This window comes from Agelaius tricolor, unplaced genomic scaffold (genome assembly GCF_023055355.1).
Source record: "Agelaius tricolor isolate 1412-34295 unplaced genomic scaffold, bAgeTri1.0.p SCAF_5, whole genome shotgun sequence".
NCBI lineage: Eukaryota > Metazoa > Chordata > Aves > Passeriformes > Icteridae > Agelaius > Agelaius tricolor.
In genome coordinates, this window is record NW_027269265.1 from 22262833 (window position 1) to 22287872 (window position 25040).

At 44.6% G+C, this 25040-nt stretch overlaps 2 protein-coding genes across 7 annotated transcripts in view; one reads left to right on the forward strand and one right to left on the reverse strand.

The window, feature by feature from the left end:
• GSTZ1 (glutathione S-transferase zeta 1) lies at positions 1 to 13265 on the reverse strand. Of its 3 annotated transcripts, XR_011679158.1 has the most exons (10): positions 12882 to 13053; positions 10081 to 10132; positions 9433 to 9500; positions 8535 to 8615; positions 7959 to 8084; positions 7329 to 7404; positions 6463 to 6515; positions 5140 to 5189; positions 4207 to 4391; positions 1 to 3602 (listed from the first exon to the last, which is right to left on the reverse strand). XR_011679158.1 is itself a non-coding variant. In XM_071426741.1 (9 exons), exons 1-9 carry the CDS (start codon positions 13148 to 13150, stop codon positions 4265 to 4267), a joined length of 654 nt encoding a protein of 217 aa, XP_071282842.1. In that variant the 5' UTR covers positions 13151 to 13265; the 3' UTR covers positions 4031 to 4264. The 3 variants fall into 3 exon arrangements, 2 of the variants coding, with proteins under 2 accessions (XP_071282842.1, XP_071282843.1); XM_071426741.1 differs by lacking the exons at positions 1 to 3602; positions 12882 to 13053 and adding an exon at positions 13130 to 13265 and having other exon boundaries at positions 4031 to 4391; XM_071426742.1 differs by lacking the exon at positions 1 to 3602 and having other exon boundaries at positions 4031 to 4391; positions 12882 to 13051.
• The window catches only part of POMT2 (protein O-mannosyltransferase 2), a 27695-nt gene continuing 15850 nt past the window's right edge, over positions 13196 to 25040 (forward strand). For 2 of the 4 annotated variants that reach the window (XR_011679157.1, XM_071426737.1), the window contains exons 1-9: positions 13196 to 13518; positions 14053 to 14137; positions 14929 to 15033; positions 16169 to 16277; positions 17151 to 17259; positions 18684 to 18843; positions 21386 to 21492; positions 22395 to 22477; positions 23425 to 23534. Coding sequence is in view for 3 of the 4 variants with exons in the window: in XM_071426737.1 (XP_071282838.1) it covers positions 13196 to 13518; positions 14053 to 14137; positions 14929 to 15033; positions 16169 to 16277; positions 17151 to 17259; positions 18684 to 18843; positions 21386 to 21492; positions 22395 to 22477; positions 23425 to 23534 (1191 nt within the window). In the remaining variant the exon portion in view is untranslated. The remainder of the gene's footprint in view (positions 13519 to 14052; positions 14138 to 14928; positions 15034 to 16168; positions 16278 to 17150; positions 17260 to 18683; positions 18844 to 21385; positions 21493 to 22394; positions 22478 to 23424; positions 23535 to 25040) is intronic. The other 2 variants (XM_071426739.1, XM_071426740.1) reach the window with 1 other exon arrangement.

Consider the following 25040-nt stretch of genomic DNA (forward strand, 5'->3'; position numbering starts at 1 on the left):
CAAGGTTTTGAGCAAAGATTTTATGGCATATTCTTTAAATCTAGAGCAATCAAGGACATTTTTGAACTCCCACACCATGTGTCTGCTGTTGCTCCCACAGACAGTGATTTATGGCTTCCAGTGGGTCTCCAGCTACAAAATGCCATGCCATCATGCTTGCATGGTCACACAGCCACCTATGACCCTGACACCAAGCGGATCTACATCTTTGGGGGCATAAGGGAGGACAAAGACTACAGCAGCATTTACATTCTGGACACAGTCACCTGGAAATGGCTCTTTGTGGCTGTGAGTACTGCATCTCTTCCAAGACAAAAGTGCAGGAGGAGCGGCAGGTTCTGTCTGAATGTGGCAGTCCATGTGCACATGTCCTTAGTCCAGTGGTGTTGGTCCACTGTTGGTGCAGGCTGTCTGAGATGCATAGCTGGGTTTGACAGGTATTAGGAGGCTCTGTTGAAAAGCCACATGCTGAACAGAAACCAGGAGCTGTGCCTACAATGAATGAAGCAATGGGAAAAAATGGCTGCTGCAGAGGGCTTTGCCTGACCAAGCTCAGTGGTGGGAGGTACTGTACAAGCAGTGGAGGGAAATGGCCTCTCATTTTATATGGTGTAATTGAGGGCAGCACCAGATGCTGAGGTGCAGAGCCAGTCTTCTCAAATCAGGAACTGCCCTGAGTACAGCAGAATTCTGAGCCCTTGTCAGCATGGGACTATCTGTCTCTTTCCTGGTAAAGCACAAAATGACTTTTAGAGAGTAAGCCTGGATGAGATCTTTCTGTTCCCTGAGATCTTCTGAGGAAGGTGTGGGAGGCTGACTTCCTTTTCTTATCAGAGCATTCTGGTGCAAAGAATGCAAAGAATGTACTGTCTGCCTGTGCAGCAAAGATCTGGCAGGGGAGCCAATAAAGTGAAAATTGAGACTTGTCAAACTCATTGCATGATGTGAGCCCTTTCCTATGGGTCATGCAGTAAATAATGCACTTCTTGTAACAAATAATATTGAAATCTTTCTAGGCTAAAGGGAGGATACCAGCGCTCACCTACCACAGTGCAACTATCTACAACAAGGAGCTCTTTGTTTTTGGAGGAACTTTCCCCAGAAAGGCATCACTGGCAGTTGCACCCTGCAGCAATATGCTCTATGTCTTCAATCCAGAGCATGAAATTTGGTATCAGCCCATTTCAGAAGGGGAGAAGCCTCCTCCTAGGCTTGGGTGAGAGTGCTTTAATTCCAGCTATCCAAAATAGTGCAGGAAACCTCTGCTTATCTTCCCTCCCACACCAGTGTGATTTCTTAAATATTAGGTGATTGCTCTCCACCACGTATTCTTTAAGATAGAGCTGTGTTTAGAGCACTGGGATTTTCATTACCTCCTGTTGTGAATCCTGATGGGATTTTGTCCCTGGTGTAGACTGAAGCTGTGGCAGCCCAGTAGAAGAGGCCAAGGCTAAAATGGAAGTTTTGGGAACTTGCTGAAGATGTTTTATTAATTTGTTTGCTCTCTGCCCAGGCATTCAGCTACTCTATTGAAAAACAAGCTGGTGATTTTTGGGGGTCAGAGGACTTCTGTCTACCTCAGTGACATGCACATTCTGGATCTGGGTAAGAAAGTCTGTGCCTTGAAAAGGTCTGTTCCAAGACAGGGACTTGGGAGTGAGGTGTGCTCAATGGGAAAATAGCAAGAGCATTATACAAACTCCGGACTAGGCAATGGAGATGAAAACTAGGGGTTAAAAAAAAACAAAAACCTTTCTGGGGCAATAAGGGAGGGAAAGAAGGAAAAACAATGGCTTTTTTGGAAGAAGTTTGGGTAACAGATAAGGCAGAGGCATTGTTGATGTGGCAGAGTATCTAAGTTTTTGTCTAGTTATGAGGCTGAGGTTTTTGGACATTTCACCTGCCTTTTCTCTGTCTGTCAGGTTTCATGGAGTACACATCAGTCCCCCTCCTGGCAGGACAGCCTTCTGCACGTAGGTAAGATTCTCTTGCAGACCCAGGAGCTATCTTCTGTCATTTCTCTTTGAAGCCAGGTTTAAACAGTACTTGTGATCAGACCCAGCTGCATATCTCTGTTCCACTAGTCAAAATACAGTGGATCTTCTCTCCACTGTGGGGCCAGGAGTTCCTCTGCTGTTGGTGCCTGTATGGTGTGCAGGGATATTCCGTAGTCTCCCTCGAAATCTGTCTTTCAGGCTAGGGTAAGTTTTCTGCTGTGTGCTAGTAAACTGTATGGCCTACTGTTTGGTCTTCACAGTGCCTGGACAGGTGTTGTGCCACACAGAGGAAGAAACTCCTGTACCAGGACTATGTTGTTCCTAAAGGGACAGAATTGCTCACTAGAACAATGATCTAAACCAGTGTAGAGCCCAGCTACCCTGCTATCTGACCCCACAGAGCAAAGCATAGGAGTTTTGATAGCTCCTTCTGAGATAATGAATTGCTATTCAGGCCTGATTGTGGCCTGACCTGCAGAGGCAAACATCTCTTTTAGGGTTATTCTGCAAGTCAGGGCAGAGAGAAGCAGAAGTCAGCTTTCTTCCTGCAGCTTAAGCCCCCAGCCTCCTAATCAGGTCTGCCAATCCCTGCCCGTTGCTGACTGAGGCCATCCCAGCAGGTTTTGTTGCAACCACCTTTTGACTTTGCTTTGGTCACAGCTTTCATGCAGCTCTGGCTGTGTCGGACCAGAAGGTTCTGATCAGTGGAGGCTGCAATGCCAAAGGAGCCTTGCAAGATGCCTTTGTCTTCCACTTAGGTGAGTGACTCTCCTGCCCTGTTTTGATAGCTCTGGGGCTGCAGTGGTGTTTCTGAACACCTAGTCTAGTTCATGTGTCTCATCCCTTGCACTAGGAATGGGCTTGTCGGTATTGATATCCCCTTTCCACTTCAGACACTCTTTCATGGAGCACAGTGATCCACCATGACCTCTGCTCTGTTCCCCGAGCTGGCCACACATTGCTTGACCTGACTCCTCCCCACTTGATGGATATGGACAAGGAGAACAAAGAGGAGCAGAAGCTGCACACGGTGTTGGTCTTTGGGGGCTCCAACTGTGCTGGGACCTTTTATAACAGCACCCTCAAGATCCAGCTGGACCTAGGATAATGCCTGATTCACAGAATGAGCCTGAACAGCAAGGCTCTTCACCAGCCTAGATACAGACATGGATGGCAATAAATGAGTCTAAGCAACTTGGCAGTCCAGGTATCTGTATGTAGGTGAATGGCACCTTGGTACAAGAGACTGTGGGTTTGTAAGGTCTGAAGGCCATGGGTATTGTTTTCCTAGGGTACTTGTATACAGTATCTGGGCTCAGGTGCCAAAACATTCAGTGGGATCTGAGCTGACTCTGCACAAGAACACAGACAAAGGTTATGGGTTCCTTTCTTCCCCTACAGGTTTTTCGCTGGAATTCCCAGGGCGCTTTCAGCTTTGTGGGTGACTTAGGTGTTTGGTTTCATTTGGGATGAGTGAAATGGTATTTACTGCTGCTATTTTACAGTAAAAGTACAGGCATGGTTCTGGTTTGGAGGGAATCTGGGGTGGGATTTCCTTGGGCAACAGTCTGCAGCTGAAGGCTAGGAAACCACCTAGAGCAGTATCTGAGGATGAGAAAAAGAAGAGAACATAATTTTCATTGTAGGGAAGAGAGCTGGTTGTGCCTTGCTGTCTAAGGCACCATCACCTAGCTTTGCTCTAGGTAGACCTTTTATAAAATCCATGTGACTGCTCTTATTATTGCAAGGGGTGACAGAGCTGCCAACTTGGCTCTTTCAAGACCCCAACAAGGGTTAAGCTATCTTCCATCAGAGACTAGATCTGATTGTTTATATCCATGGAGCTGATGACTGTGCTGTGGCTCTGAGGCAGCTCCAAGGGTAAGCACACTGTACACTGATTCCCTGATGCTCTTTCTGTAGATTGTAGAAAGAAGTAGCCCCTGTGGGGAACACAGAATTGACTCAATGCCTCACAGTTGTTTGTGGTCACATTCCCCAACCCAAAGCCATACAGAGGGAACTTCTGATCATTATGGATACTTCTGCTTTAATCTGCTTCATGGAGATAGACTGCATAGAAAAAACTAGTAGCTGCACGTATTCCAGCACAGGCATAGCTCCTGTAAGTCATCCACACTATTTCCAGGTCCTCTGTCCTTCCCACCCAGACAAAAGGGAAGGCACTGGCACTAAAGTCATACTCAACCTGTAGGTGTTGCCTTCTTTATCATGGCAGCTTTGCAGATTTTATGAGTAGAAAGGCTTCAAGCTCGCAGCTCTGCAGGAGTATCTGGCTGCCGGGAAGGGTGGCTTATTTTGAAGGCCTCTAACTCCAAGAGAGCTTTATTTATTCTGGTTATTGTGGGATATGGACCCATGTCCACTTTGAATCTGTAAAAGGAAAAGAATTTGTGAAGTACTGAGTTGGAGAGGCAGTGCAGCAGTGAGCAGAAGTGCAGAGCACTGTGATAGGCCTGCCTAGTATGGGAGAATCTCACAGGCATTTACACTAACAGAAAAGGTTCATCCTTGTAGGTTTACAAACAAATGCTAGAGAGATTAATCAGTGCCTGGAGAGGTTGTAAAGTCTCTCTCTCTAGAGATACTCAAAACCAAGCTGGATGCAATCCTATGCCACTTCCTCTAGCAGGGAAATTGGACTGGGTGACCTCCAAAATTCCCTTCCAACCCCAATGATTCTGTCATTGTGTGATTTTCACTAGATTTTTATGTAATGTGCAGCACAAGGTAGGAAGACCCTGCTTTTCCTGGGAATCATGCAGCCTGCTTGTATGGGTTTAAGGCTTTAAATAAAGTCTGATTATTCTCTTCCTTCTGTGTACAGTGTAAGAATAAAGCAAACGGGGACAGAGAACATGGAGTGTGGGCAACCTTAGCTTTTCTAAGGCGATAGATCAGGTTTCCCCAGGGGCCTCTAAAAGGAGACTACAATTCATTACTTCCAAAAGAGACAGTATTTATGAAGTAGGAAAATTTGTAGAGAGAAGAAACATAAGTGGATAGGGCAGGCAGGAGGGATACTTTCTAACAGGCATAAGGAGCAGCAGAAGGTAAGCTCTACCTTAAGCCCAGCATAAGTAGGTGTGTTGAAGAATATCTCATACTTAGCCTTAATTACCTTTCAGCATTGGCAACTTGAGGCACTAAACACAGATCAGCCATGGAAACCTGCAAATATAGCAGAGAAAAGAGGTTAGAATAACTCAGAGCCTGTCCCCTCACACTTCCCAGTGGTGGCAGACTTTAAGACCAGGACAGAAATTATTTTGTCAGCCAGTACAGAGGAGTTGTCATGATGATCTAATTATTTAATTCAGCATTAGTACTACAACAACAGTACAAGAAAAAGAACTTCATTGCAGTTACTAGGAGAAGGCATAAGCTTTTAGGGAGCTTTATATTTACCAGCTGATCATTATGACCTCAAGGACACTGTGCTTCTATGGCAACTGCCTCTAAGCCAACACATCTGCTGGCAAGCTGCAGAGGGAGGTGATGGAGGGAGAGGGGTGTTTGCGTGGCTGGAAAAAGTTAAATAAATTTTGCTTGTTTGCACTGCAGGAGTATAAAGCAGGTCCTGCCAATGTCAAGACTTGATATGTGATAGGGCCTCCGTACACAGGCTCAGAGACTTGCAATCTGAAAGGAAGACTTAATGGCAGTGCTGCTGGCTGCCTGTCTGCACAGAGAGAGGCAGCTGCTCCCACCCTGCTCCCCAGGTCACAAAGCCCTGGGTGCCTCTCAAAGCACATGTTATTCTCCAACATTAGATCTTGTAAGTAGCCTTTGCCTATCAAGGGCTCCATAAGGCTGCTACTATACAATTCTCTGCATCCCAGAATAATGCTGGAGCCTTCCTTTTTTCTAAGGCTTTTATAGGAAAGATCTTTTACCTGGCAGCAGAACTAATAAATGGAAAAGACCTGAGATACCTCTAGTTTGGTAAGGGGCAGAACAGCTTTTATGTGAGCTCTGAGAAATCTGTCCATTGTCCAGAAATCTGTCCAGTTAAAACTGGATGATCAGAGCAGAAAAATACAAGCTGGTTAAAGGTTCCATAGAACACAGCTAAGAACTGAACCCAGTTTCTTGAGCCAAGCTTTGTCCATATGTCAGGACATGTTGAAGACCAAATCCCATAAAGATGAAATGATAGATCATCTTTTTCCACATCGTCTAGATCCTAAATACAGCTGCAGAATCTGGCCACCAGCAGGTTATAGGCAGGGACAAGTAAACATCTCCATAACTCTCTGCCAGTCAGTAATGGCCTAAGTAGCATCCATGCAGCTGTTCTTTATGGTGAAGGCACTGCATGTAATTCTAGGCACTGGATGGGGTTGTGCTCTTGTCTCCTCAACTAATTTTCTTTCCTCATTTAGGGGAAGGTAGTGGGCTTTTCAGTCCTGCAGTAGCACACAGGGCTCTCTCAGATACTTACTTCATCCCCCACACAGTAGCGTCCAGCAGTGTTCTGCAGAATCTGCTCCAGTGCTGTCAAGAGAGGTGGTACACTGGAATGAGGCATTGGAAAGTCAATTGAAAGGGACACCAAACACTTTCTAGACTGGGAATTAGGTACAAGGGCATCTTAACCCTGAGCAGAATATGAAAAAGGAGTATTTTGGGAGAAACTAGAAGGAACAGAAATCTTACTATAGTTATGGGAGTCTTTAGGGTTCTTCAGCTTTTTTGGACCCAGGGTGATTTCAGCTGCTTTAGACAATGCACTTGAAATACCATGAGGTTAATGTAGAAATACATGATTGGGGAGGGGAAAAATGCAAAGGTTCAGTCAGTTTGTGTCTGTCACGAAGTGAAGATGGGCCTGTCATTGTGGCACATGGGGAGGGAGGATTTTGAGGGAACCAAAAGCACTTTATTTCTCTCAAAAAGGCAAAGAAATACTCTGCTACTTGCTAAACTCTGTGGGAGTTTGCTATTAGGTGTGCAATTACAAAAGCCTATCTATCTATGTATATGAAGAACTTTAGAAGTGCTGTGAGCCTTGGTGCTTCAGAATGAATCAACTGCTGCAATGTGCAGGATAGCACCAGGCATCCCCTCTTCCATGTGCAGCAGTGGAAGTGTTCTGTGCACATCTTTCCTCTGAGATTCTGGGGAGCTACCAGTCCTGGACAAGAGACTCTGGGCAGGGAGAGTACTGTCTCTGCCAGCAAGGCAGGACCCTTGCACACCAGCCTAGGAATATCTGTGGTTCTACTTGAAAAAGGCAAGTAGAATGGCAGTGGTGCAGCATTTTGTAAGGTCAGGCGAAATACTGATCATTTTGGATGTGGGATGTACCTTGAAAGCCAGACGTGATACAGTTCTGAGCCCATTCCATTTTTTTATCCCCCATTTGTTTCAGGACACTCAGGTTCTGTGAAGGCAAAGCAATCTCTAGGTTAGATAACTACTGCTGGCTGGATTTTACCCACTGTGTCATCCAGTGGAGGAGAGGGGAGATGACGAGTTGCCAAGTTCAGGGGTTGCCTGAACTCAGTTGCCAAGGCTGGCCTGAGCTCACTTGGTTGGGTCAGCCCTGACCTCACCTGCACCAAATCACACACCCTGCTGTATCCTTCTCTTGGCACTACCCTTCTGTAACAGTTGCCAGGGTATCCCTTTGCCTCTTCCTTTTCAGCTGCTCAATTCTCTTCTTCCTAAAACATCCTACACTCAGCAGTAAAACCATATGGATTCAGCTCTTCCTGGAAAGAACCCTGGGATGCTCTAGTATTTGCTGTGTTGGAAATACTGTATTGGTGCCATTGGTATCTAGATCAGGCAGAGGTTAAGCAGATTTTATCTCCTACCACACCAGTCTGAAGTTCTGCCACCCGGTTGGCTGGCAACAATTTAAGGAGACTGAGAATTTCAAAGACAGAAATTCTTTCTGATTTTCTCACTTGCATGGATCTGACATGGCAGTACCTGGAGTGGCTGAATGCCAGAGGCAATGTGATCAGCGATCATTCTGGCTTGGGCTCTCTTCTTTGGATCTTGGGGCAGAAGCCTGGGGTTAGGATGTGTCTCTTCAAGGTAATTAATTATAGCTAGCTGTAATGAACAAAGAGATAATGGGAGGTTATTGCAGAGCCAAGGAAAGCTTCACATCCTGGACACCTGGGAAAGGGGAACCGATCCAAGACAATACAACAGCTTTTGAATGCAGTTTGTTACCAACCCAAAGAACAGAATAACCCCTCTGACATCTGCCTGTGACCTTGTCATTTGGTCCAGCTGTAATTTCAGGCAAACCATGGAACAGCCATCAAAATCAGATTACAAACTGCTTAGTGAAAGGTGGAGAATTGAACTTAAATCCTTGACAGTAGTTTCCCATCCAGGAATATGTGCTATTTCTGTTCCCAAGTGGGACCATAAATGCCAGCTCTTTTCCCATGTATAGATGAGAGCTCTGGGGAAAAAGATGGGACAAAGCCATCCCATCCAGATTGGGCAGCAGGCTGGAGTGAAAGGTTAACAGGGATGTGGCTCATAACTCACCGACTGAGAAAGGATGATGCCATCAATTTTCAAGGCTGGGACTTGCTGCATTGGATTCAGTGCCTTGAATTCAGCAGAAAACTGTGGAAACAAACCTGAAATTACTCTACAGCAATAAGAAATTCTTCTTCCTTGTTTTCTTCTCCCAGAACCCAGTCACCAAATTTGTTTTCCTTCTTCTTTTTTCTCTCTACCTTAATATTAATCTTTGCAGTAAATTATGCTGTACTATTAGCCTACTAAGCTCTCACTAGGGCTCAGGGATCACTGCATCCTGGCCCAGACTGCATTATCTCTTGATAAAGCACCACTTCAATGCCCAGTGGTACTGCATCAGTGCCACCATTACTGTCCCAGTTGTCCAACTCTGCCTTAGCCCATACCAACCCATTGAGCCCATGGTACCACAAGGTGCACAACTCCCTCCTATGGACCCCCAAGTAAGGCCTCAGTGAAGATCTCTTTTGGCAAGCCACCTCTTCCTTTTGCAGGCCCTTTTCAACCCCCTGCAATATAATTTAGCATTTTTTGTACATCCCTGCCTCCACACATCTTCTGTTGCTAATTGAATCAGGCTGAGTCTGTTTAAAGTGTGGGGCAGCTTCTCTGAAGTCTGTGCTCGAGATATATTTAGTTGTATCATGGTAAGCAAAAGATCTTCAGCCTTATGGATTCAGTCACAAATGTTTGAGAGAGGAAAAAGCCTCTAGTCTCCTGTAGTCATATTCTCCTCCTGTGTCACATGGCAGGGAATACTGGCTGAAAGCAACTATTAATTACAAAGAAGTGGTGAGGAATTCAGTAACTTTGCCTGTGAACTTTCTAGTGCTAATCTCAAGTCTCCTCATGATCCCCAAGTTCAGTACCCTGGAGAGAGCAGTGGTATTTTTATCCTTACCTGCTGTCCTCCATCCTTAATGAGGTTCACTGGGACCAGGTCATAGGAAATTCCTTTCAGAGCCAGTGCTAGGGAGAGCAGAGTGTACAGCTTCAGTCAGCTACACTGGGACCAGTTTCATTGGTAATGGGTTCAGAAAAATGTTAGCATCTACATTTGGAAAAATGACCCTCTCCCTCAAGGAGGGTGGCCTGAGTCCACTGAGAAGACAGTGCTCCGGCACATAAAGGACCAAAGTACTAAAGACCAGTCCTGCCAAAACCACTGCATTTTTCAAAATAAGCTTTGCAACTTTTTGCAGCACAGCCCTTCCTGATTCAGCTTATAGAGGGCAGGACCATATGCTCAGCTTTAAAACCTTTCTGTCTCAGTACAAGTAGGGACCATTCCCAGCCCTGCTTAGCTCTCATGACCTGGGCAGGCCAGAGTCTGAGGTAGTATCATGAAGCCCTCTTATCTGTTCCCCTCTATTCCACCTGCTCCAGGTAAGATGGTCTCTTCCCCACCCTCCCCACAGGGAGATGCCTCACTGTTCCAGGCTCATGTTTGCTAACCTCTCTGTTAATAAGTAATTGATTAATTGGGTTAGTGAAGGGGAGAATGCTGCAATACTGAGACAAAAAAAGAGAGATGAACACTGAATCTTACCGATTCGCACTCTCCAAGAACAGGAACTTCGGAAATAGCTGTAAAGTATTGGCTGAGAAGAGAAAGATAAAAGGTTATATGCTGGGAGCACCAGGGTATTGAATGTAAGGAAAAGAATGCATGAGCAGAAGGCATTTCAGGAACTCTAAGGGGAGAGCAATGTTTGGAGGAGAGGGCTCCTTTCTGAAAGTAACTGTTCCTGATTTGGGCATACAGGTAGCATCACTGTCTCTCATAATAGCCTTCTCATTATCCAGTTGCACATGATGTTTCCAGCAATGCAGAAATGACCTTGAAATTAGTCCCTATAAAGCTTCCCTCTTTGTCCCTATCCAATATTGCTAACTTCTGTCCCATCTTAGATTTCTGAAACAATTTCTGTACTGATTGTGCCAAGCACCTGGGTATTTCTATGATATGAAATAGCTTTTGCAGCCATGCAGGGAAAAGCCAGATTTCTTTCCAAGCAATAAGAGCTTCTGCTGTTTGAGATGAAAGCCATGAAGACAGACAATTCATCTCTACCTGAACTATGAGACTAAGGCAGCCTTCCCAGATGCTTCCACCCTGTCCAAACTCTCACCTTTTCAGATGCCATGGTAAGTGTGTGCAGTTGCCTCCACGAAATAAAAACGTCTGTGTTTTCCCTTTTAACTCAGCTGGTATGGGGGAAGGCTTCTCTCTTAAAACCAATAAGGACTTTGCCCCCCAGTCTGTGCCCAGGGCACAAAAACCAGCCAATTAGATTCAATCCTGAGTCACTGCAGTCACCCTCTCCCAGCCCTGATATCAAAACCATTAACGAGATTTAAGCTTGGAAGCGCACGTGGGAACCATTCTTATTTCCATGGCTTTTCATCCAGAAATAAATAAGGTGTCTGGAGAGCCTCACAAGCTGTCACCAGTTGCCAATGCAGAAATCTAACCCTGGAGAACAAAAAATTAAAACCAAAGCTGCATGCAGAATTTATTTTTCACTAGGGAATGATTGCTAGCTCTGGGAATGGGCTGCCTTTGCAGGAAGATTCCATGGTGTGCTCCTGTAGCTCCCCTCCCACCAGTATTAGTCAGTACAGGGGATTTTCTACATTCCAGATATGGGAGAAGCTGCTACTCTGCCCTCAGACCAACTCCATGTAAAATAAAAGACTGCACATTTTTTTTTGTGTCAGAGCTTTTTCTTTCCGCACAGGAAATTGGTACCCCTGTATGTCTCTAAATAAACCTGTAATCATGTCTCTCCTTGCTTACACAGATCCCATGGCATGCCATAGATCTCTCTGTGTCTCTACCCACCCAAAATGCATGGAAGTTTTTCCAGAGATTTACCAGCAAGACAAAAGAATGCACAGATATGCTCAATTATAGTCTGTCAACAGAAAACCAGAGACACTGGTGATCTCCGTGCTCCAGTCCTCTTTGTAAAGTTCATGCTTCTCTTACGGTTTAGATTGGCTCAAATAACTTCAAATGAGGTATATCTTTGACTAAATTACTCAAATTTATAAGTGAGGAGGAAAGAGATGGAAAGTACTGGTAACACTTAAGTGGATAAAATATTTACTGATTTTCTTAAATTCTCCTGGGATCAGGGCATTAGAAATATCAGCTATGTTCATTTTTCAAATGTCTAGCCTGGTGAGTTTCAGGGAAAGAAACAGAAACTATGGCTTCAAAAGAGAAATAGAGCAGTCATGAGATACTAATTTTACTTGCATTTCCTGAGGACCTTGCTAATGATGTTTTGGCTCAGAAATTCATGTCCTTCACTATGTCTATTTTGGACTCTGGCCTCTCAGCCAGCAGAGACATTTCTCCTGATTCTCTCTGCAGTTCTTTTTTGGTTTTACAGCCTATGCTATCATTTGGAATAAACTGTGCTATGCTAATTGCCTTGCTCTATAATTTCAAGGCCCTGGGGGATTTCACCAAAAAGAACATGGAAACCAACCCAACGTTCAGCTGGGAACTGTCTCCAGAGGCTGGGGCATGGAGTGATCTCTTGAGCTGATGCTGTTTTGCTCCTAGCAGCAGGGCGGATCACAGGCAAAAATAATCAGCTAAGTAAAGACTACAGACAACAGAAATGTTTTCTCCTTAGTGGACAGATCCCAGAGCGACACTGTCAGCATTTCCTCTGAGGAAATGCTGAGTATGATCCAGGGAAGTCTCAGGAAAGAATTTCCTGCATTTACAACTTTGTGGGATAAAATCCCCAAACCCTGCAGTTTAGCCTGGTTGGAGCTGGGATGATGCAGGAGGACAGGGTTTGCTTGATGTCTACTGAGAGTTCTGGTTTGGTTCTGTTTTCATTTCTGGCAATCAGTGAGGAAAGTTTGGGCTTAAATACCAGTCCAGAGTAAAAATTTGGGAAACACACTTCCCTGTTGTGAAAGATGGAAGAAACGCCCCTAACTTTATATGTTGACCTCTTAGGTTTTCTGTCTTCTTCAGAGTAGTACGGTCTACTCTGCACATCACCTCTTTCCAGGGGGATAAATGGGATGCACTTGGAAAGGCCAAATCTCTCACCTTTCCCGAGACCCACCAAGCCCAGCAGCCTGCACACATACACTGCTGCTTGGGGGCTGCCGCAGGGGACACCTCGGTGCCCGAAAGGCACAGCTTGTACCCTGCTGGGTTCAAATGGAAAGCAGAAAGAACAGATTTGCTCCTAAATTCTAAGTATCTCTTCAGCAGGAATTGGTGTGAACAGCGCATGCCAATAAAATATGCTAAGTAAGGAGCACGGCTAAAAGCACACTGAAGCATTTTATTTAGCACGAGGTTAAATTCCTTACTTTCCACTGCGACAGAGACACGGGTGCAGGCCGGGGCAGCGGGGGCGCGCTCCTCCCGGGACCCGCCATCCCGGCCTTCCCGCGGTACCAAAAGCCACAGCCGGCGACGAGGCCGAACCGAGCGAGGCCCGCGCAGGCCGAAGGCGGAGAGCCGCCGCCCCAAGCCCCGCTCCCACCGGCCGTGGCGCCGCCATCGCCCCCCGCTCCCCTCCCGCCCGCGGGGAGAGCGCGGAGCCAGCGCCGCGTACCTTGGCGGCGGCGGCGCTCATCGCCGTCCCGGCCTGCGCTCAGGGCTCGGCGGCTGCCGGCACCGCATGGCCGGGACTGCATCCCCCGGCGTGCCCCGCGCCCGCCGCACTCCGGCCCAGCATGCGCCGCGCCCGGCGCGGTGCAGCGCGCGGCGGGTGCCCGCGGATGCCGCCGCGGCAGCGGGAGCCCCGCCGGGGGCCGGGGGCGCCGCCGCGTCCCGCCCCTCCCGCCGCCACCCGCCCGGCCGCCCTGGCCCTCGTCACCCTCCTCAGCTTCGCCTCCCGCTTCCACCGCCTGCGGGAGCCGCCGCACGTATGGTACGGGACGGGCGGGGCTGGGGCGTGCGCCTCTCCGGCCGGGCGCTGCCCGGGCCCCGCGATGCGGGTGGGTGCGTGTCCCTTCTGCCGGCCACAGCGGCCGGGACCGCACCCCGGCTCCGCGCCCCTTCCCCGCCCGGCGTGGCAGGGATCCCTGTTTATCCCCGGCAGGTGGGGGACAGGACATGGCAGTGAGGGCCACAGGGAAGGGCTGCGCTCTCCGGCCAGCCCGGCCCGGCCCCCGCGCCCTCCACGCTGCTCTGGGGCCGTGCTGCAGGAGGGCACCGGGTCCCGGGGAGGGCGTCTTGGGGATCTTTGTGCAGCAAGCAGACTTTTTAACCTCGCTAAGGTCAATTTGGAAGCAAAAGGGCAAACCGGAGGTTTTGCAGTGATAATATAAAACTCCTTAAAAAAAAGACCTTTCCTACAATGGCTGCAGTGCTGTCCATGGTTTCCCATCGTCTCATATGGAATGTATGACAGTATCCCTCTATACTATAAAAAGCATAAGTAAAAAGATCTCCCTAGATTTTTTTTTTAACTCCCTTCAGCATTGTAGCAGATTGGTTATTGTGGTTTGTGTTTTGTTGGTGTGTTTTTTCCAGTTGGGATGAAACTCATTTTGGGAAGATGGGAAGTTACTACATTAATCGGACCTTCTTCTTTGATGTCCATCCCCCTTTGGGGAAGGTAAAGTGCTTTTCTGTTGCATGTTTCAGAAGCCACAGGAGTGGGCCAATAAAAGTCTGCCTCTGCCTTCTGGCCAAAGGATGTGGTGAACAACATAGTCCTTCCTAACTGTTGTTGTTGACACCACAGCAATTTGCATTCTGTGTCCAGAGCCTCAACTTGCAACTTTTTGTTCTCACAAAAAATACTTCAAATATAAGAAAACCAAACAGTATTGTATGTTGGGGTTTTGAAAGGCTTGACACAAAAAAATCAATGTGACACTTGGGGGGCATTTGTAGTAGAAGCCTACATTTTAAAGGAAGCAAACAATTAAAGGAAGCAAAAACTTGTGAGTAAATGAGATGCCTGCCACAAATGACCCTGAGAGCATTGATTCCTGTTCTGTAAATGAACTTGTTTTAGCAACAGTGTGTAGTGTGGATGAAGGTGCATCCTCCTGCCTTGTCAAAGTTGTCTTCCTTTCAGACTGAGTCTCCTGAAACTAAAGGGATAGGGCGCTATGGGGGACTCAACAGGATTCTCTCTGCTCAACTCCACACTTGCTATTTTCCTTGAGCTTGCAGTCAGCCTTATAGCCTGTTGCAAAAATAATTCTGATTTTGCCTTAAGACAAAGAGCAGTATGGACGTAAATGATTTCTGTAAATAAACTCTTTTTTGGATGATGTGTCTGAATTATTTGTCCTCTGAATCAATGGGCCTTCTATAGAATTCTTACCTGCTGCTAGCCTGGATACTTTTTCCTCCAGTGTGATTTTCCTGACCATTTTTTTCACGTTTTCTCTTCAGATGCTGATTGGACTTGCTGGCTACCTTAGTGGATATGATGGTACATTTCCTTTCCAAAAGCCAGGGGATCGATATGAGCAGCACAACTACATAGGGATGAGAGGGGTAAGGCTCTGCAGGCTCCTGTCAAGCTGGTTAGCTGTCCTGTGCCTTTCAGTACAGTGTTCCATCATAAGAACAGCTCTCCTTGATCAGGTCAGAGGTCTGTTTAGCCTTGTACCTTGTCTTTAAGCTCCTTTGAAAAGTGTTAGTGGTTCTATTGTGAATAAGTCTTAATGTGTCTGTGAGAGGCCAGGTAAGAAATTAAGGTGAAAATTGAGGGCAGCTCCTCCTGCTAATTAGTGAGACTACACTGCTGCATGGATACCTTGCCTTGTCTGCAAAGCAAACGTTGAGTTTGAGCTTCTCTCACTCCATTGTGCCTGGCTAATCTCCTGGGGAGCCAAGGTTATTAAAAAGCCAGGATCATCCACTGTCACCTGCACTTTGCCACCACTGGTGACACTAAGCTGAGTACGCTGATGGAGCCTAGGACAGCAGGGCAGAATTCAGAGTTGTATTTGATCTGAAACCCTGGCTCTGCTGCTTTTTAGGAAGATGAAGAGCCACATAACTGACAGCACATAGGTCAAAAGGAGAAACAGTCGCCAATTGCTACTACATAGAAAGAAAACTAAAAACTGGGAAGGCATGTTTTCTTAGTTTAGTTTCCAGAAGTTCATGGTTTTACATTTCCTTGAGCTAAAGGTGGGAGAGGTGCTAGAAACAGACATTAAAGATAATAAATTCTACTGTGGTCTTGCTTTCTTTTGTTTTGATTTCTTCTCTTTCTCCTCCAACTATCCTTGGTCTCATTTGTATAGGAGAGGGGAATCTGGTCTGCTAAAGATATAAGGTGCACGTGTATTTTGTTCTTAACTTTCATAATCTAGTATCTTGTTAAAAAAAGACTGTAATGGATATGTAGTGCACCTACTTGATGCATCCATTTATAAATATCTGGTGTAGTCTAGCAAGAGTGTGACCGGCTGTTGTTACTGACACCACTGCAGAGCAGGGTAAGCCTCTGTCCTCTGAGCAGTGTCTTTGTTCAGTTGGCTTTTGTCCGATGTTCTTTGAGACTCGGTTCAGCTGCTGCAGCACCTCCTGTTGTTGTAGGTATGGAAGATGAAGAAAAGGAAACGGAGCTCTTGTCCAACATGGGTGGGGTTATAACTTCTGCTATGATCTTTTCCTGCAGTTTTGTGCATTTCTTGGCTCCTGCCTGGTTCCTTTTGCCTACCTCACGGTGTTGGAACTGTCAAAGTCACTGCCAGCAGCCTTACTCACGGCTTTCATCCTTATTTTTGGTAGGTGTTCCTGCTACAGCAAAATTGAGTATCTTAATTGTTCAGATAATTTAATTTCTGCATTACCATGTGTTACCTAACCAGGGGATATTTGGGTTATTGAGAGACTTTCTCAAAAGCAAAGTAATTCCACTTTTTTAAATGTATATATGTAAGAGGCTTCTTACTTGGTGGTCCCCTTAAGAACTTCACAGTCTTGTTTAGTTCATAAGTACTTCTGTTATTTGCACAACCACAGAACTGGGTTAGATTGCACCTTAATTTTAAAAATTTTTATAAGGTGGGTGGTCAGGAATGATTTTACCCACTAGTGAAATATTGATGTTTCCTGTATGAATTATAGAGATCTTTAACAGCCCCTGCATTACTTTAGAAGAGTTCACAATAAGAAATTAATAAAGTTCCTTGTTGAATTGAGCCAAGTTGAGAAATTGACCTTGCAAATGAAGTTACCAAAATAGGAGTTTTGTAAGGACACACAGGTATTGAGAAATGGAGACTTTAAATATCAAAGCCATATTCATTTTTTATAGGTACCATCTGAAAGATGACTTCTCTGGCGTCCTCTGGCACTATGGTGATGCCTTAGGTAGAGAATTGCTGGCTGTAATCCTCTCCATCTGAATATGTTATCAGCACTTTCCAAATGGTGTTTCACAGATACTGCTGCACTGCCTTTTGTTCTTGTATTTGTTTTTATTTTTGTTTTATTGGGTTTTTTTCCTTTGTTATTCAGGTAGAAGATGAAATGTTATGATCTCCTTCTGTTTCTAAAATTTCCCGCTTTCTTCTTGTCTTGACTACACTGAGGAAGCTGAATTCCCACAATCTTAGATTCACTTTTTTCTGACATTGCTGTGTGTCTCTTTGCAGATACAGGCTGTATTACATTATCCCAATATATTCTGCTGGATCCCATTCTAATGTTCTTTCTCATGGGAGCTGTTCTGAGTATGGTGAAATGTAACAGCTGTGCAGACAGGTAAGATAAAGATGATAATTTTGTTAAACTATAGATATTTAACTTTCACACAGTTCAAGTAATATCTGCCATTGGTGATGTGTGAGTGGCTGAAATGAGATTATTTCAGGAAATTTGAAGCAGAAAATGACTGTTGGTAGCAGAGAGAAATTTTTACTCTGAGGATCTGTGTAGTTAGGGAGAAAGTATTGTGCCTGGAGTACACAAATTTACCTGTGACTGTAAGCACTTTTAAAAATCCTGCTGTCTGAGGTAAATAGTGTAATTTGTTTGGTTTAGAGAAATGACTACAAAAACTTAGAGGAAAATATACCCAGGATGATTCTGAATAAAGTAGTCAAGTTGCTAAGGATATTTGCTATAGACCCATTCAGAAAGGGTGGTGGTTTATAGGTATTGGGATCTGTCAGAGGGCTTCTTTGTGGCTGGGCTGCACAGAGTAGTTTCCTTGAGATGCATTCCAAATTCAAAGACATAAAAAGTTGAAATTCTGTGTTATATATGAACAGTTTTTATTTCATGAAACATTCAAGAACTGATCGTATCCATCTTAGCGTGTCTGCAGTTCGTGTAGCTGAAATGCAGCCTGCAGCATCATGTACAGCTGTCCAAGGCCATCCTTATCTACAGCACATTCCCCAGGGAATGCAAGCACTAAATTACAGGGCAGTGCTTGATCAGCTCTGCGTGCCTTGACCTGAATTTATTTTTCATATCTTAGAACTAATCCTGTTGTCAAAGTAGTTGATATTCTAAAAATTAAAAGCCGACTCTAGCTCTCGTGTTGCTAAGCAGGTCATGGGGATTTTGTCTAGTTGAAATAAAAGCATCAAGGCATTAGGAATCAGAAGGAAAAAGGTTTTAAATTCTGCTGTCTTTTTTTCTCATCTCTTTTCTATGGTTCAGTTTTATGTCAGTTTATAATTTGTTTGCTTTTTGGTGCAGTTTTTGTTTGTGCTTTGGAGAGATGTTTTCTGCTAAGGCTTTCTTGCTTTAGTGCAGGTGGCTGCTCTTTGCCTCTTGTTCTTCCCCCTGTCTAAATTTCTGAGAGAAGTTTTCACTTTACGGAGCAAAGTTCTTGTTTCTGTTTTCAGAACTTCAGTATAGTCAGACTTTCTTCACACTAGTATTTTAGCTTATACCTGCTATCTGTGTTTCCATCCTCGAATGGGAGATCTAGGGTCGCCCCTGGCTTAAGTGTACCTGAAGCCTGTATCAAGGCTTCACAAGCCTGCATCTGAAACCAGTATCCTTGTGTGATTCTAAACGAAATGAAAAACTTGTTTTTCCACCTATTATGGGTTCCTGAGAAGATGGACTGTAATTTTGTGGGGTAATTGATCTGTTATTTATTTTTGTGATCACAGGCTGCCCATTCATGTAGCTGTCATTGTATTTACTGACTTGCTCTACTGGTCCTGCAGGCCATTTTCTGCCTCCTGGTGGTTCTGGCTGAGTCTAACTGGTGTGAGCCTTGCTGGAGCAATGGGGGTAAAATTTGTTGGCCTTTTTGTTGTCCTCTTGGTTGGCTTGAACACAATCTATGACCTATGGGACTTGCTGGGGAATCTCAGCCTGTCACTGGTGAGTTTCAAAGGCTTTTCTTTACTTTAAGTGTTTCTTTGTTTTGTTTGCTTTGTAATTCTCCTAGTGTTTGACAACCCTGCAAATACCCAAACAGAGATACTGTGTCTGCAGCAGAGAGGGGCGTCTGATGTGGTGATGAAAAAAGGAGATTAAGGTTATAAAGAAAAAATTATTGCCACACTTTTGAAAAAACCAAACACACTTATATTAGCAGGACATTATAGTATACAAACACAGCAGAAAGATTGTTACTTTTTCCTGAGAGAAACTGTTACCATTCCAGTTGGCTACATTTTCAGTCTAAGCTGAGAATGCTCATTGGGAATGGCTTTACAGTGGCCCAAAGCAAGATGCTGCCCAGCACTGTTACCTGACCTTCCAAGGAGTATGTGCTCCCTGGCAGACAGGTGTGTCTTGCAGCACTTAGTTTGCATAAGCAGCGTGAGCTCAGGCTCTGCTTCCTGAGAGTAAGGGGGCAGAGGCTGCAGAGCAGGAGCATCACGAGTCATGGAAATGCTCTGCAACCTGAAGTATCCATAGCCAGTTTAGAGGATGAAGACAGCCATAGCCTGCTTGATTTCACACACCTTTAGTTCTTCTAAGCTTTAAAAAAATTGCTAGTGGGTTTGAGTGTCCTGGTCTAATATATTGCATTTTGTGTTTGCCAAGTGTGAAATCTGCCATTTGGAGAAACGCCTTGATGTACCATTTGCTGTCTTGCAACCGGCAGGAAGACAAATTCTTCAGTCATATCTTTTAAAAGGTGTTCAGTTCTCCTCTTGTCTCAGCCTCTTTTGAAGCTTGAAAATTCTATTTTTTTCACTTACTGTTTTTGTCTCATTTGTCCTATAAACAGTGGGAGCATGGGGGAACATTTTCTAGTCCTCCTGTGTGATTTGTTTTCTTTGATTAATGTGAACAATATGGGCTGCAAAGATTCAGTGTTCCAACTCCAGAGAAACACTTCTTGAGCAAAGTCAGTTAATTGCATTTGAAATAGAACAAATCCATCATGTCTAAGCTTTGTGCCAGCAGACAGCTGCACAGTGATTTCATTTGTGCTGCTGGCAGCAAAGGCAGCAAACCCCCGAGTGTTAGAATATGTAAAAAAATTTACTCCAGGAGGTAGATGCATTCTGAATAGCTATTTGGCAACCTCTTGAGGAGAGGAAAAAAAAAGGTGAGGATTAATCTCCTGAAAGCCTGAATAACTTACCTCTGCATTTGTTAGGGAGCTTCTCATGATTATTTACATGCAGTTTTCTGGGGACTAAGTTGATTTCTAGAATTCTCAGCTTGTGTTGATCCATTGTTCTGGTTTGCTCACTGATGTCTTTCACATGCACTTTCTTTACTTCAATGCAAAGACTTTGCACTGAAGTCTTTGAAGTTTAAGAAAACCATTTCATGAAAATTGGAGCATATTGAGGCTTTTCTAAGTAGGGAACTGGAGGGTAGTTCATGTGCCTCTCCACTGCCTATATTTGGTTATGTACTATCAATCAGCATTAGTTTCTCAGTGTCCAGTGGTTATTAAGTGTTCTGCTGAAGTACTTGAACTGAACAGCTCTTTCCTTTGTTGACTTCACTGAGTTTTGCTATGTGTTCAGCTTTTTCCATTCCTTCTGAATTAATTGGTTCTGGTAGTAAAGGATGGAGAATGATTATATGATAGGTATCATGTTAAAGAATATGTAGAATAGCAAGTGCATCTCCTTTCATCCACTTTGAAGTTAGTGTGGCATTTAGCAAACAGTTTTTGCTATTTAATTTTTTTCTTCTTCCACAGCTATTTATTATCCACCCTCTATTTTACATTATTTACTCTACTACCAGCAGTGTCAGTAGGATGTGAAAACGCAGTAGCTTCTTTGGCATCTGTTTGCAAAACACATTTTCAATTGGTTGAAATAAAATATTTTGCTTTCATTTTGGGACATGTGAAGAACAGGTTTTGCTGCTGACTTTTCTGTAGTTTCTGGCTGGGCAGCACTAGAAGTTGCAGTGTGAGAGCATCCTTGCTAAGCAGGATGGTTTCTGTAAGTGAAGCATATCTAGATCCCCAAGATGTCCTGGTTACATTCACATTTGCATAGACTTATAGGGGGAACAAATTTTCATTTTCCCTCTTGCTTAGGTTTGGTAGTTACTATTTTGGGAGCCATCTCTTTGCTGGGATTTTGGATCAAGATGTGTACCACTGATAAACAAGTTAAGGTCCTTGCTCTCCAGGTATTTTCAATGAGGGCTGCCCAACCTCCTTGCCAAAGTTAGAGATGCTCAGCACTTCGGAACACTAAACTCTCCTCTTGCCTATTTTTGTCTTTTTTTCTATGACCCTAAAAAATTTTGAGGTACCGTAGCTCCAGCTTTTGGAGATACACAGCAAGGTCTGCCTCAGCTTTTACCTCTCTCTGGGCCTTTCTGAGGCAATTCTACAACCTGGTGAGCTCCAGCCGCAGGACTGCTGCTCAGAGTCTTGTGAAATCAGGAGTGAAGTTGTTCCTGCAGTGTTTGATGCAGACTGTGTTTGTTACAGGTGATGTTTGGGAAGCATTTACTGGCTCGTGTACTCTGCCTCATCATCCTCCCACTTGCCCTCTACACGGCTATGTTTGCTGTTCATTTTGCAGTGTTAAATAGAAGGTATTTCACAATGTTTTCTCCAGAAGAATTACTTGTCTTTGCTTTGAATTAAAGGCTATTGGTTATATAGTAGTCCACTTTCAGTGTCAGAAGCACAGCCACCAGCTGTGTCTTTGTTTAATTCCCTTCCCCAATTCTCTGGACAAGCTGGCAGTGAAATTGAATTTGAGCTTGAGACTTTCTGAAATGACAAGCAAGTAACCTAACCAAACTTCCTGTCCCATTTTTTTCCCTCTTCTCTTTCTGGGACCTGAAAATGTCTCAGCTCCATTCTTTGTCTTTTTGTAATTAAAAAATCATTGCACTCCTGAAAAATGGCTGTGATTAAAAGAGTCTGAGAGTGCTTGAAGGGAGGGCTCTTTCCTGACTGCTTGCAACCAAGGGATGCTTTTTACAAGGAAAGAGCTAGTAAAATGGCCAAGTAATGTTTTCCATATGCCAGCATTATAAATGAGGTGAATAAGCATTTCACTGTAGAAAAAGAATAGAAAAATAAATGTTATTTTTCAGTTAAAGTCTGCTGGTCTTACCACTAACATCTTAGCAAAAGTAAGACTGCAGGTGTCACAGAGAAAGGCTTTGTTATATCTGTCCTGACAGTGGGTCACTTTATTTGTTGTAAGAGCACCCCCAAAGACAGTTCTGATGTTTTGTGCAGTGCCAGCATGTACATTTTTGAGACCTCAAGTCCTTGCAGCTCTGGACAATTTCCTGCAAGACTGTCTCTATCTGCTGTGATTCACAACATTAGAGAAGTGTGCCTCTTAAGGGAGCTGCTCCTACTCTTCTTCAGATGTCCAGTCTGGTTTTATAATTTTTCTTCTATAAAAACAACTTGGTAATGCATGACAGAGGTTTGTAGTGAGACCTCTAATTGTCATATTCTTTGCTATCTTTTGTAGTGGTCCTGGGGATGGTTTCTTCAGTTCAGCATTTCAATCCCAGCTGATTGGGAACAATCTTCATAATGTCTCCATTCCAGAGCGTGAGTATCCACATGAATAAAGCACTCTGAATGTTGTCAGTGTACATGTGAGCTTAAATAGAAATGGTGTCCCTGTGACTCAGTGCAGAGCAGTGGGAATTATGCCTTCCATGGTCAAGGTCAGATCCATGCTCTTCCTCTGTGCAGTTTTATGAATTGACAGAAAGAAAAAGGCTGAAAATATCACCATGTTCAGTGCATGGTCACTATCTGTTTTTTTCCTGTTCACCTTAGATTTGTGAGTGTTCAGATGTGGGATTTGTTTACAAAATATGTGTAAATGGCAACTGTCAACTTTTGTGACACAGCATGCCACTGGTCCAGCTTTGTTGTGTTCAGAATGCATCTGAATTTAGCAAAAAAAGAAGGCTCTGTGGTTGTTCCCTAATCCTCAGGTTGGCTAGGGACTACTGAGCCTTTAAAATGGTTTAGGTTTCTGATTACTTCAGCTTTTTTCTGGCTGTTCCCAGCTCCAGAGCTGTCACTGGGGGAACATCAGGTCTGATCTCTCAAGGCTGAGTTGTGTTGGGGGTCTAGGAGGGAAGGTGTCTTAAGCCAGTGTATATCTGCTATCCAGTAGCTGAGCTTGCCTCCCTTCCCTCTCGTATTGCTGTAGGGGTCAGCAGTGTTATACTCTTAGGGAAAGCTATTTCAAAACTTTCATTATGAAATTACAAACAAAGGAATGCCTTACCACGTCTGTTTATGTTAAAACTTAGTGGGAGGGTTTGAAGTGTTTCAGCCAAATGTTATGTAACAGTTTCACTGAATCCTGGTTAGGGATGGGAGATAAGCCTGCAATGAGCCCTGTGGAGTAACCTGTCAAACAGGAAACAAAATTCCATCAAAACAATGGGGAGTGCATGCTTAATCGAGCACTGTAGACTAGCTGGGGGAGATACAGGAGAGCTGTCTTATGTCTTTTTTCCTCCCCCTTTCTCCTGCAGATTTGGCATATGGGTCAGTGGTGACAATGAAGAACCTTCGGATGGCAGGGGGATACCTGCACTCCCACTGGCACCTCTATCCCGAGGGCGTGGGGGCTCGCCAGCAGCAGGTGGGTGCTGTGGATATTGCCTGTGTCTGCTACCCTGGGTTACTCTCTTTGTATTTGAGGGGCCAAACTGGTAGGGGCTGTGTGTTGACTCAGCATCTGTTACCCTCTCAGTGCTACAGCTGTGCACTTGGCTTAGAACTCTGACTAAAAAGGAGGCTTGAAGAGAGCCTACCACACTGCACCAGAGGGGTGACTTACAGTAACAAGGCCACCATCCATAAATGGAGTCCAAGAAGACTTCAGAATAGTTTTCCATAACGAAAGTTACCTCAAGGAAAGTTGTAAAACTTGGTTTAAAACAAGTACATTATCTTACAGCTTTTCTGGCTGTATATTAAAAGCAAGGGAATGGAACTGCTGTGTATTGTTTTTACTCCAGCCACTGGCCTCTGCGAACTTACATGAATCCCTCTCCTTTGTGCCTTGCTTTCTTCATCTGTCACCAAAGAATTTGCTCAAGAAATTAGATACTGTGCATTTGTAAGCTAATATAGCCATATGGAAACCATCTGAGCTCAGGGCTTCTCATTAAATGATTAAGCAATAAGTGAAAGTAGAAATCAGAAATCATGTAACTATCTCTAATTAAGAAGTACAAACATTAAGTGGATTTCTTATTTTTGTCCATCATCATCAAGCTTCACAAATCTTTGCTGTTTCTGCACTTTTACCAAGATGTATTCTGCAGTTTGATTATTGGTGTCTAAAAATTGTTCTGAGATCCTTGAAAGTTGCCAGAGAAACACAAGTGTTTGGTTTTTAACTCCTTGCTATCTCTGTGGCTAGGAGGCAGCTTTCAGAAGTGAAAACTTTGTCTCAATCTTTTTTTCCTGCTGCTTGTCACAATCAGAATTTCTAATACTCTGGCATGACATTAATGTTTATTACATTTATGGAGTTGTCATGCTAAACTGCCTCAAGCATAGGCAAAATTGGAGTGCAGATCATGCTTTATGACACTAAAAGCAGGGAAAGGCAATTTGGAGAGGACACTAAAGGGAGTTCCTTGTGGAAAGTGGGAAAGGGTGGAGGTTTCCCTGCTGTGTTCCCTGCCCTGATGGTAGGACAGCAGTAGGGTTCTAGGGTAGTTTCAGGGCTCTGGAGAGGGGAAGAGAATTTAGAGAGGAATTTGGGGGAGATTTAGAGAGGAAAAAGTGATCTCTCTCTGCTTCCACTTTCTCCTCCTCTCCTGATGGCTTGACCTCAAGGTATGAGGTTCTACCTCCACCTCTCCCTTTTTCCCCATGGTCAGACACTCCTGTGTTCTGCCTCTCACCCAGCCACTGGGCCATCTACTCCCACCTGAGAGAGAGGCACAGGTGGGGCACTGGGCTAGGGTCCCACAGAGCAGGGCTTGCTGCTCTCTAAGAAGAGGGTGGGCAAAGGGAGTACAGTTCCACGTGCTCTGGGCAGCAGCAGCCTGGAATAAGATGCTCCTTGTGTCCATGGTAGCAGTAGCTGCAGTTGCTCTGTGTGAGGCTGAGCAGGCTGGCAGGGGTTAGCTGT

Excerpts from the sequence above, each read along its gene's own strand:
- GSTZ1 (XM_071426742.1), bottom strand. The coding sequence starts at position 12,950 with ATGGCGGGTCCCGGGAGGAGCGCGCCCCCGCTGCCCCGGCCTGCACCC. Across the intron at positions 9,501-10,080 it reads TTCTTGGAGAGTGCGAATCG|CACTGGCTCTGAAAGGAATT; the intron begins GTAAGATTCAGT and ends TGCTCTCCCTAG. Across the intron at positions 8,616-9,432 it reads TTAAGGATGGAGGACAGCAG|TTTTCTGCTGAATTCAAGGC; the intron begins GTAAGGATAAAA and ends TTGTTTCCACAG.